At 35.7% G+C, this 13,325-nt stretch overlaps 1 protein-coding gene across 4 annotated transcripts in view; it reads left to right on the top strand.

Moving 5' to 3' along the window:
• The window catches only part of MRPS35 (mitochondrial ribosomal protein S35), a 47,329-nt gene that overhangs the window by 8,744 nt on the left and 25,260 nt on the right, over positions 1-13,325 (top strand). For all 4 annotated transcript variants that reach the window (XM_040488574.1, XM_040488577.1, XM_040488578.1 and 1 more), the window contains one exon: positions 7,576-7,715. In XM_040488574.1, the coding sequence (XP_040344508.1) occupies positions 7,576-7,715 (140 nt within the window). The remainder of the gene's footprint in view (positions 1-7,575; positions 7,716-13,325) is intronic.

The raw sequence follows: 13,325 nt of genomic DNA, 5'->3' as shown, positions 1-13,325 counted from the left end.
AATACACCACTTTCAACAATAGATAGGTCATCCAGACAGAAAATCAGTAAAGAAACACTGGATGTAAACTATATATTAGACCAGATGTGTTTAACAGACATTTACAGAATTTGATCCAACAGAAGCAGAATACACACATTCTTCTCAAGCACACAGGAAACATTCTCCAGGATAGATCACGTGGTAGGCCACAAGACAAGTTGTAACAAATTTTAAAATATTGAAGTCACATTAGGCATCTTCTCTGACTACCCTGGAATAAAACTGGAAATCTATAACAAGAAGAAAACTGGAAAATTCACAAATATATGGAAATTGAACAACATGCCCCTAAACAACCATTGGTTCAAAGAAGAAATCAAAAGAAAAATTTTAAAAATCTTGAGACAAATAAAAATGGAAACAGAACATACCCAAACTTACGGGATGTAACAAAGGCATTTCTAAAATGGAAGCTGATAGCATGCATTAAGAAAGAAAGAGAGATCCCAAATAAACAACCTAATATATACCTCAAGGAACCAGAAAAAGATCTAAGCCCAAAGGTAGTAGAAAGAAGGGACTAAAGATTAGAATCGAAGTACAGACTAAAAAGGGAAGAAAAAAAATCAGTGAAACTAAGAGCTGGTGTTTTGAAGAGATAAACAACATATACAAACCTTTAACTAGACACACCAAGAAAAAAGAGGACTCAAATAAATTGCAAATGAAAGGAGACATTATAATTGATATCTCAGAAACATAAAGGATCATAAGGACTACTGTGAACAATTACTTGCCAACTAATTTGACAACCTAGAAGAAATGGATAAGTTTCTAGAAACATACAACCTACCAAGACTGAATCATGAAGAAAGAGGAATTGTGAACAGACTAATTACTAGTAAGGAGATTGAATCGGTGATCAAGAACCTCCCAACATGGGGCACCTGGGTGACTCAGTCTGTTAAATGTCCAACTCTGATTTTGGCTCAGGTCATGGTCTCATAGTTCATGAAGTTGATTGAGCCCCACCTCGGGCTCTGTACTGACAGTATGGAGCCTGCTTGGGATTCTTTCTCTCCCTCTCTCGTGGCCCTTTCCCTGTGCTCATGCACTCTCTCAAATAAATAAAAACATTAAAGAAAAAAAAAAAAGAAACCAACACAAAAAAGTCCAGGATTAGGTGGCTTTACTGGTGAATTCTAATCATTTAAAGAGGTAATACCAGTACTTCTCAAGTTCTTCCAAAAAAAAGAAGAGGAGGAAACACTTCCAAATTCATTTTATGAGGCCAGCATTACCCTGATAACCAAAAGAAGACAAGGATACTACAAGAAAAGTGTCATAGGCCAATATTCTTGATTAACATAGAAAAATCCTCACCAAAATATTACCAAACCAAATTCAACAGTACATTAAAAGGATTGTGTCTGACCAAGTGGGATTTATTTCAGAGATGAAAGGATGGTTCAACATACTCAAAAATCAAGCAATGTAATATGTATCCCATTAACAAAACAAAATGGGAAGAAACATAGGCAGTAAGCTGCTTGACATGGGTCTTCAATAATTTTTTGGATTCGATACCAATAGCAAAGACAAAAGTAAAAACAAGAGGGACTATATCAAACTAAGAAGCTACTGCACAGTGAAGAAAACCTCTGACAAAATATAAAGGCAACCTACAGAATGGGAGAAAATATTTGCAAACCTCAGGTCAGAGGTTTATATCCCCCCAAAATAAAGAACTTCTATAATTCAATAGCAAAATAAACCAGACAATCCAATTAAAAATGTAAGCAGTGGATTTGAAGAATTAATATTGTTAAAATGTCCATACTACCCAAAAGAAACTACAGATTCAATATAATCCCTATCAAAATACCAACAACATTTTTCAAGAGGTAGAACAAAGAATCCTAAAATTTGTATGGAACCACAAAAGGCCCTGACTAACCAAAGCAATCTTGAGAAAGACCAAAGCTGGAGGTATCACAGTCTCAAGATTTCAAGATATACTATAAGCTGTAGTAATCAATACAGTATAATATTGGCACCAAAATAGACACATAGATCAATGGAACAAGATAGCCCAGAAATAAGCCCATGCTTATATTATATGGTCAGTTCATCTGGAGGCAAGAATTATGCAATGGGGAAAAGACAGTCTCCTCAATAAATGGTGCTGGGAAGACTAGACAACTGCATGCAGAAGAATGAAACTGGACCACTTTCTTATGCCATACACAAAAATTAACTCAGAATGGGTTAAAGATGTAAATGTAGACCTGAAACCATAAAATTCCTTAAAGAAAACATAGGCAATTGTGTCTTGGACATTGACCTTAGCAATATGTTTCTCAATAGGTCTCCTCAAGAAGGGAAATAAAGTTAAAATAAACTGTTGAGACCACCAAAATAAAAAGCTTTTGCTCAATGAAGGAAACCTCAACAAATTGAAAAGGCAGCCTTACTGAATGGGAGAAGGTGTTTACAAATGATATATCTGATGAAAGGTTAATGTCCAAAATATATAAAGAACTTACATAACACCAAAATAGCCCAAATAATTTGATTAAAAAATGGGCAGAGGACTTGAATAGACATCTTTCCAAGAAAGACCTACACATCGTCAGTGGGCACAGGAAAAGATGCTCAGCATCACTAATCACGGAAATGCAAATCACAACCACTAGGAGCTACCTTTCACCTGCTAGAAATGGCTGTCATCAAGAGGGCAAGAGATAACAAGTGTTGGTGAGGATGTGGAGAAAAGGGAAACCCTTTTGTACTGTTGATTAGGAATGTAAATTGGTACAGCCTCTATGGAGTACAGTATGGAGTTTGCTTTAAAAATTAAAATTAGAACTACCATGTGATCCAGCAATCACACTTCTGGGTAAATATCAAAAGAAATGAAAACATGGTGTTGAAGAGCTATCCGCACTCCCATGTTTGCTGCAGCATTATTTACAACAGCCAAGAAATGGAAACACCCTAAGTTGTTGATTGGATAAAGAAGTGGTGTGTGTGTAATAGTATTTAATTGTGAAGGAAGGACTTCTGCTGTTTGTGACAACGTAGATGGACCTTGAAGGCATTATGCTAAATGAAATAAGACAAAGACAGTTAGTGTATGATTTTACTTACATGTGAAATCTGAAAAAGCTGAACTCAGAAATAGTAGGGACTGAGAGGTGGGGGATAAAAGGGAGACATTGGTGAAAGAATACAAACTTCCGGTTTTATGGTAAGTTCTGGGGATCTAATGTACAAAATAGTGATTATATTTATTAATACTGTATTATATAATGAAAAGTTGCTAGGAGAGTAGATCTTAAATATTCTTAGCCAAAAATGATAATTACATGATACAGGTATTAGCTAGTGTTACGATTGTAATTATTTTGTAATATATATAGGTGTATCTAATCAACACATTATATATCTTACACAATGTTTTATGTCACTTATATCTCAATAAAGATGGAAGAAAATCTCATTTTTTTTTTTCAACGTTTATTTATTTTTGGGACAGAGAGAGACAGAGCATGAACGGGGGAGGGGCAGAGAGAGAGGGAGACACAGAATCGGAAACAGACTCCAGGCTCTGAGCCATCAGCCCAGAGCCCTACGCAGGGCTCGAACTCACGGACCGCGAGATCGTGACCTGGCTGAAGTCGGACGCTTAACCGACTGCGCCACCCAGGCGCCCCGAAAATCTCATTTTTAATATACTAAATAGCCTTATATTCTGAGTCATTGCTAATTTTTCCTTTTTTTACAAAAATTTTCAAGTTGTTTTCAGTGAAGACGTCAAATCTGCAAATTTCTTCCTTCCTTCCTCCATTTCCTTCCTTCCTTCCTTCCTTCCTTTTCTTTTTTCTTTCCTCTCCTCTCCTCTCCTCTCCTCTCCTCTCCTCTCCTCTCCTCTCCTCTCGTCTCCTCTCCTCTCCTTTCCTTTCCTTAAACCACTCTACAAGTGTCTATAAATAATAAATAGAACCAGAAATCATAGTCCTTGCTCAAATAGGTTAGGGACTTACTGTTGCATTATAGGCAGTGCATACATGAAAAGACTGAAGAAAATATTACAGTGTTGCCAATGGATACGAATCAATATAATCCAAACTGAAGATAATGTAGAAGGATGCTGAGTCAGTGGAGTCAGTAATCAGATACTTTGCGGAGTAAGAACTTAGTAAGTGATATATAGATGTGGTAACATCAAGTAGTAGAAAAGCTGATGATAAAGAGCAATGGTCTTATATTTCTACTTTCCCATCTGGGCCCTCATTTCAGAAGTGTTCTCTTTTAATCATTGTTTAGATCTGGTGATTACTTGCTGAGAGCGTATTTACTTATTTTTCTGTATATTCTCTCTACATAATGTTAATTATATATTCTCTCTCTTTATTACATATATATGGTTATACAATACAGTAGCATATGCATATTTTGTATATATATACATAAGATAGAGGTAATCACTAGAACATGGTTATATCTCCAGTTCTAAATTTATTTGAACAATAATTTGAACAATTAATTTGAACAGTATTTATTGATTCCTAGATTGAAATAGATTTCACTCACTCTCCTTCCCACATGCATGGAGGTAAAGGCAAAAAAATTTTTTTTCATAGTTTTATGCATGTTTTCATAATGTATACATATTCTGATTTGATTTCTGATGTAGTTTGCATTGGACTACATACAGAATAAGCACATTTGAATTGTTTTAGGTTTATAGCTGTTAGTGATTGGTTGTGTAGTTTAATTCAAGTGTTCATACCTTCAGATGAATCTTAAATTCATGCTCATTAAAAAGGAGATGTATAAATACTCAATATACTTGTTAAGACTTTCAGGAACGAAAATGAAATCTAAAAACTCCTCACAGGCAGCCTGATAATGCTGGAAGGAGAAATAGTATAATGATCATGGTTATGATGAAATTGGAGCTTTTGGAAGGGCCTTTTATTCAAAAAAGTAAGAAGAGATAAAGAAGTCTTAAGAAGTAGGAATAATGGCTTTACTCTTGAAGTGAGGGAAGAAAAATCTCTCCTATGTCCTTTCATTTATGTGGTCTTCTCTTTTGGGATATTAGGGTACATTTCTATCCTAGATTGTATGTTTCTATTTTCATTAGTGCCTGGTGATAGAGTGATACTGATTACTTTTCCAAATTTGTGCTCTGTTTGGGACAAGGCATATATCACTTCTTGATCCTTTGTAAGGCCAGTTAAGGCATATATTACACTGTGATAAAACTCATTTTTCTCCTTTTTAAACATTTTTAAATGTGAATTTCTAATCTAGAAACTGATTTTTAATGAAGTATTTCTAAAATACTTCATAATTCTTAAAGACTTTCATAAGCGCATTCAGAAGAGTAGCATTGTATTTTAAGTATTTAGGTGCTTTAATCTTTCTTTAATTTTGTCTTTACATTTTTGCCAGCTTCTAGATTTAGATTGTATCTTCCAAATAACTCAAAGGCTTTTTAAGTATTTCTTCTCAATTTTCTTTCAAAGTAGGTCAGTTCAGATTTTATATCTAACTTGCAAGTGGAAAATCTGAAGCAGAGGAAACTTAGGTAATTTACCAAAACTTTTAATAATCAGTGGCAGAAGCTAAGTAAAAACCAAGGTCTTCCGAAGTCTAGTCTATTGCTCTACCTATCAGATGAATAGGGGTCTATTATGTACTTTCCAGTTGGCTATGTTTTTTAGACATATAATCCGGTAATTTAAAAGTTGTAATTATCATCTGGTTATTGAAATGTCTTATTCAAAGTTATAAAAAATAAAGGACTCAGTACAAACCCAAGAACTCATAAAATTCTCCAAACTAGTCTCTTATAAAGTGCTTGGCAGTGTTGCATCTTACAGTGCAGAATGTTGGAATGAGTCCATGATGGGAATGAAATTTAACTTCAGTAATCATGCTCTTTTCTTGTTATTTAAATGTCAGAATGCTTTTAATTGCAGAGATACTTCTTTCCCCTCAAAGTGTCTCAGTATTGCTCTCTTAAGTAGGGTGTTTAGGGAATGGTGTGAGCTATACTTAATTTGCTAACATATATTTAGTTGCAGAGCTTGGAGAGTCTCTGTAACCCACAGTGACATTTTGCTGACTGATATTAAAGCCTAAATGGGAGCTAAATATAGTACCTGCTATAAGAAAATTGTTAGCTCTGGGAAATGTTATTGACAAAGTACTTTTTACTGTCCCTTAAATCATCATATGGAAGAGTTCCCATGTGTCCCTGTGATTGTGACCAGCCTTTCCTACAGTTGTGCTTTTTAGAGAAAGCACAGACCATGAGGTCTAATGTGTTTGACCTCAGAAACTGATTACTTCGAGATATTCTTAGAATGAGGTTGGTTGGGGCCCCTGGGTGGCTCAGTTGGTTAAGCATCTGACTCTTGATTTTGGCTCAGCTCATGATCTCACAGTTTGTGGGATTGAGCCCCGTGTTGGGCTCAGTGCTTGGCAGCACAGAGCCTGCTTGGGATTCTCTCTCCCTCTCTCTACCCTTCCCCCCTTACATACTCTGTCACTTAGAATAAATAAACTTAAAAAAAAAAAAGAGTGAAATTTCCATTGAAGGGAACCTGATGGTGTCTGAAGTTTTCATCTCAAGCTGAGAGCCCTCTACCACACTAACTATAGGAATAGGGCAAAATGAAATCAGCTACCTACTTACAGAGTCCCTTGATACGGATAGCTGCAGGGGGCTGTGAGCTCTTTTCCTTTTAAGTCCCCATCCCTACATTTGAGGCCTGAGTGTATGCCTCTGTTCCATGGAGATAGATGGTGTGGTGTTCTTGTTCACAGTGCTTGGAACTTTATTTTGTAGCCCCGTTCTAGAGCCAGTCCCACCTCTCCTCTAGGCTAGCCATCTTGCCTGAATATGAGGACAGGTCTCTTCCTCTTTCCATTTAGCCCCTGGCACAGAAGGCACATAGAAGAAGCATGAATTACCATTAAGGATCTATCTAAGAATGTCTTAGGCATTTGTACCTGTTTCAGTTTGAGGCCCTATTCAACTCAGTTTCTGAAAGAATATAGACCATATCTCAGTTTCTTCTAAGAGCTTTTTAGAGCTTCTTTCAGTTGCCTTCAGTTGACCCTTAGTAACTTTCATTTGGGAATGAATTACTAACTAGTCATTACTAACTAGTAACTACTAATTACTAATCACTCAAAAACAATAACGCTCTGAGCACTATGAACCCTTTGCTTTTAGTTAGTGAGGAGGAATTAAACTGTCCCATAGGAGGCATTGGCAAAGCTATAATAAACTTACATAAAGTCATAGTTCTTTTTTAACCAAACTTACTGCTCCCTACCAGACCTGAACTATCTAAATCATTCCTTTGATTACATTCCCTAATTAGGGTTCGTCTAAGAAGAAAAGGGATGAGGAATGATGATGTGTTTATAAAGTGCAGAAGACAATCTGTTCTTTCATTCTATGTAACCAGAGAGTCCTCTCCCTCAATAATTTGATTTTGTCTGGTAGCATACATTGTAATGAGAAGTTACTTGCAAAACTTTACTTGAGATAATTTTTTTAATTCTCAGATTTCTGCACTGAATGGCCAGCTGCACTAGACAGTGATGAGAAATGTGAGAAGCATTTTCCCATTGAAATTGACACAGCTGATTATGTTTCGGCAGGACCATCTATTAGAAACCCCAAAGCACGAGTAGTAACTTTAAGGGTAAGAAATATTTTTTTAAAAATAAGAATTATTATAATACATCATTGCAAAGTAGCATTTTGTATGTGTGATTGTAAAACTGGTACATATTTATCATAGAAGATTTGGAAAATATACAAGTGTTTTATAGTGTTATAAAATTGCCTATAATTCTACCACTTACAGATAACCACCATTAACTATTGGAATTCATTTTAGTATATATACAGTCAACCTTTATGTGTGTTAATAGGATGATATTACTTTGATTAGTTATCTGTTTTTTTTTTTTTTAATGTTTATTTATTTTTGAGAGAAAGACAGAGCATGAGTGGGGAAGGGTCAAAGAGAAAGGGAGACACAGAATCTGAAGCATGCTCCAGGCTCTGAGCAGCTGTCAGCCCAGAGCCCAACCTGGAGCTCAAACTCACGAACCGTGAGATCATGACCTGAGCTGAAGTCAGATGCTTAACCAACTGAACCACCCAGGCACCCCTCTGTTCTTTTTTATTTAGCAATATGGATTAAAATTTTTCCAGAGTTTTTAAACATTTTTTAATTTTTTTTATTGGAGTATATTTGACATTACATTATTGTATTAGTTTTAGGTATACAGCCTAATGACAGTTATATACATTACAAAATACTCACTATGATAAGTATAGTTCCCATCTGTCACCATAAAACGTATCACTTAAAAAAAAATTTTTTTTAATGTTTATTTTTGAAAGAAAGCATGCATCAGGGAAAGGCAGAGAGAGAGCGAGAGATGCAGACACAGAATCTGAAGCCGGCTCCAGGCTCTGAGCTGTCAGCACAGGGCCCAACACGGGGCTTGAACTCACAGCTCATGATCTGAGCTGAGTGTGTGATGCTTAACAGACTGAGCCACCCAGGCACCCTTGTCTTTATTTTTAATGGCTGCATAGAATAACATGTAAATCAAGATCTGTTTTGTGCCAAGAAAGTGTTTGAGGCTGGGGGTACAATGTTGATCAATTCAGACATAGTCCTTTTCCTGAAACTGAAGTGGGAGGTACAAACGAATTATTCAATAACGTAGATCTACCATATTTAAGTTATCCATATTATGGGATATTTAGACTTTCTCACAATATTCTTTATTAGAACAATGTAATGACTATCCTTAGAGATTAGTATTTGTGTATATTCCTAACTATGTTCCTGGGATAACTTCCTTAAAGGAGAACTGTCAGGTCAAAGGATGTAGATCCTTTGAAGTTTTTTGATATATATATATATATATATATATATATATATATATATAGTAAAAATTTTTTTTTAATTATACATTGTAAAATCCCTGCAGGAAATGTAAACACACACACACACACACACACACACACACACACACACAAAACACAAAAAAAAAGCAGTCTGTGAGAAAGCCTATTTTCCTGGGCCTTCACCAACCTAGATATTATTATTACCTAGCCATTTAATAGTAAATATATATATCTCATTTTTAAATTTTTTTTTTCAACATTTTTATTTATTTTTGGGACAGAGAGAGACAGAGCATGAACGGGGGAGGGGCAGAGAGAGAGGGAGACACAGAATCGGAAACAGGCTCCAGGCTCTGAGCCATCAGCCCAGAGCCTGACGCGGGGCTCGAACTCACGGACCGCGAGATCGTGACCTGGCTGAAGTCGGACGCTTAACCGACTGCGCCACCCAGGCGCCCCTCATTTTTAAAATTTGTATGTATTTGAATTCTAATGAGAGTGAGAATTTATTACTTTGCAAATTGCTTTTTTTTTTTGGTCATTTGACCATTTTGATGTTGTATTGATTACTTGTATACTTATTTTTTCTTTTTAGTACCAGCTTTATTGAGATATAATTCACATACTATAAAATTCATCCTCTTAAATGTACAATTCAGTGGTTTTTAGTATTTTCACAGAGTTATACAGCCATCACCACTGCCTCACTCCAGAAATTTTTATCACCATAAAAAGAAACTCCGTATTCATTATCGGTCACTCCCCTTTCTTCCTTCTCTTAACCATCCCCAAGCCCCTGTGAACTACTAATCTGTGTTTTGTGTCTGGATTTGCCTATTTTTGACATTTCATATGAATGAATCATACAACATGTATTCTTTTCCTCAGTATAATTTTTTCAGTGTTCATCTGTTGTAGCATGTATCAGTTCTTCATTCACTTTTATAGCCAAATATTTTACAGACAATAACCTATTTTATTTACCCATCCATTAGTTGGTAAACATTTGGGTTTCCATTTTTTTGCCATTATGAATAATGCTGCTGTGAATGTTCATGTACATGTTTTTGTATGGACTTGTGTTTTCAGTTCTCTTGGGCATGTACCTAGGAATGAATTGCTAGGTCATATGGTAATTACATGTTTAACATTTTGAGGAACTGCCAAGCTGTTTTCCAAAGTGGCTGCACAATGTTACAGTTTCACCAGCAGTGTTTGAGGGTTCCAGTTTCTCCACATCCTCATCCATGATTGCTATTGGTGATCTTTCTAATGGGCAGGAAGCAGTAGCTCATTGTGGTTTGGGTTTACATTTTCCTAATGACTAATGATGTGGAGTATCTTTTCATGTACACATTGACCGTTAGTATATCTTTTTGAAGAAATGTCTGTTCAAATCCTTTGCCCGTTTTTTAATTGAGTAATTTGTCTTTTTCTTGTTTGATTGTTTATAATGTCACTTAAATCTTTTTAAATCTAGAACAGCCTAGGACCTCACTACTCCTGTCCCTACCTGCCCTCTCATGACAATGACTTATTAAAAAGACAGATATTTTGGAGGCACCTGGTTGGCTCAGTCAGTTGAGCATCCACTTTGGCTCCGGTCATGATCTTGCAGTTTGTGGGTTCAAGCCCCACATCGCTGTTGTCAGCACAAAACCTGCTTCAGATCCTTTGTCCCCTGCTTTCTGCCCCTCCCCTGCTTGTACTTTCTCAAAAAATAAACAAAAAAAAAAGTTAAAGGCAACTATTTAAAAAATTAAAAGACAGATATTTTGTCATATAGTGTTTCCTTTCCTACTTTCTGAATTTGTCTGAATGTGTCCTGATGTCATTTACCTTATTTCTTTATCTTCTGTATTTCTTATGAACTGGAAGTTAGATTTAAGGAACTGATTACAGTGAAGTATTTTTAACAGTAATTGATAGATGGTGTTATGTATTTTATACTGTGTTACATGAGCAGGCATGTAAAGTCTGGTTGCCTCATTCTCAGTATGCTGAGACTGACCACTTGTTTTAAAGGCTAGCAACCTGATCATTCCGTTGCAAAATTTTTGGGTTTTTTTTTTTTGTTTGTTTGTTTTGGCTTTTTTCTTTTTTTAGTAATCTTTATACCCAATGTGAGACTTGAACTCACAACCCCGAGGTCAAGAGTCACATGCTCTACTGACTGAGCCAGCAAGCCATCCCCATTGTGAAGTTTTTTTTTTATTGTTGTTGTTTTGCTGTTCCCTTGAACAGGGAATCTGTAGGTGGGTACATTCAGTAACTTTTGATCAAGTAAAATCATTGTTCTTTTTGATGTTCAAAGTATAGCCTAACTTTGGTGGGAATTCTTTTAAATTCGTTCCTGTGTCTTTTTGTTACAGTCCTATTAGCATTAGAAAATTTCTTTGCATTCTGGCGCAAGATGGCCCAGGTTCACTTTATGTTTTCCTTATCCCAGACCTGGAATCAGCCTCTGTGTCTCCAAGGTGCCCTAATACCTGTTAGTGGTCATTGATATATAATAAGAGACCAGATTCTGAATGCTATGAATTTTTAGTTCACTCTTTCAGAGATTTCTCAGGAAATAAATGATAAACAATAGTGGTTTTAATTCCCCTTTCTAAATATCTATAGCTTGTTTTTTCTTTTTGTGTTTTTCATTCAATAAAATTTTTAAAATAATGTTTATGTAGTCCCGTATCCTGTTCTATACTTTAATGGGTGTGCTTCTGGTGTTTAGCCTCTAAGTATAAATTGTAATTCTGTTTGAGATAATAGCCTCTATTTTGTTAATGGTGTGTCCTGTTCCTATCGCATTTTTGGAATGATCTCCTTTGAATCGTGGTAATTGTTAGGTTTTCAATTACTGAAGCATTTCTGAACCCTGATTATTGCTTAGTACACCATTCTATTACTTTACTGTAGATTTGCTTTGTTAGATTTTATTTAGGATCCTTTGTCCTAATCTCATGTTGGAGAAATGTTAAATCCCTGCTCTTACTCATCAGGAGCATTCCACCTACCATCGCAGTTCCAGTGTCTTGCTGTAGTAACTTCTAAGTTAGTATTTGAAACCACTATTAGTTTCCTCTGGTAAAAGAATCTTAATCCACATGGTATTTCTTTCTCATGGGGCCGTTAGCTGATGGTTTTGTTTTGTTTTGTTTTGTTTTGTTTTGTTTTGAACTAGAAAAGTTTTAGATTTATGAAAATGTTTCAAAATAGTTCACAGAATTCCCCTGTATTTCACACCAAATTTCTCCTGTTACAACATCTTATATTACTGTGATACATTTATTACAACTAGTGAGTCAATACTGATACATTATTAATTAAAGTTCATACTTTATTCAGATTTCCTCAGGCACCTCTTTCCTGTGGTGGTTTCTCAGAATTTCCTTGTTTTGGTGACCTTGAGAGTTTTGAGAAGTACCAGTTATGTATTTTGTGGAATGTCCTTCACTTTAGATATGTTTGGTGTTTTTCTTCAGCTTAGACTGGTTTGTATTTGGGGGAGGAAAACCTCACAAGTAAAGTGCCACTCACATCACATCATAGCAAGAGTAGAGGCTCCCAACATGATGTTAACTAATGATGAAGGCTTGATCACCTGGTTAAGGTACTGTTTGCAAGTTTTCTTCACTATAAAAGTACTCTTTTTCCCTCCTTTCCATACTGTACTCTTCAGATGGAAGTCGCTATGCATAGCCCACACTTCTGGGATTGATAGTTATGCTTCACCTCGAGGGAGAAATAGCACATAAGTTGTTTGTAATTCTTCTATGTAGGAGATTTGTCCATTCTCATTCATTTATTTATTTATTCAGTCATTTATTTATATCAGGATTACTTATTTTAGCATTTGGGTTATGATCCAATAATACATTATATATTTTGATGCTCAGATTGTTCCAGCTTTGGCCATTGGTAGCTCTTCCAGTTGGCTGCTCTGTTACTTTGCCATGCCCCATCATTTGTTTCTTGAATACTTTTTATTTTTTGGCACCACAAAATGCTCCCGGCTTATCTTATGTATTCCCTATCCTTGTCCTGGAATCAGCTATTTTTCTGGGGAGCCCTGACTAATGTACTTTTGAATCATCTGTTCTGGAGGATGACTGCCCACTTTTTTAAGATGCCTTCCAGGACCTCAAAAAATTAGTTTTATATTCCTTGTAATCTGTATTTTAAATCATAATACTCCAAGTTTACTACAAAAATATGTTGACAGTCTCTGCAACCATTTGACACTATAGGTAACAAATAGACAAACTCTAATTTCTAGAAATTTTTCAGGGATGCATCAGTGTTTGATTTGTAATTTTCTTTCTTTGCTGGGTTTTAGTATCAGGATTGTGCCATCTTTATAAAGTAAATTCATGAAGCTTGTCAG

The sequence above is a fragment of the Herpailurus yagouaroundi genome, unplaced genomic scaffold (assembly GCF_014898765.1).
Source record: "Herpailurus yagouaroundi ecotype Mexico unplaced genomic scaffold, PumYag 166, whole genome shotgun sequence".
NCBI lineage: Eukaryota > Metazoa > Chordata > Mammalia > Carnivora > Felidae > Herpailurus > Herpailurus yagouaroundi.
Note: the sequence above shows the minus strand (reverse complement) of the source record. Positions and strands in the feature narration are given on the sequence as shown.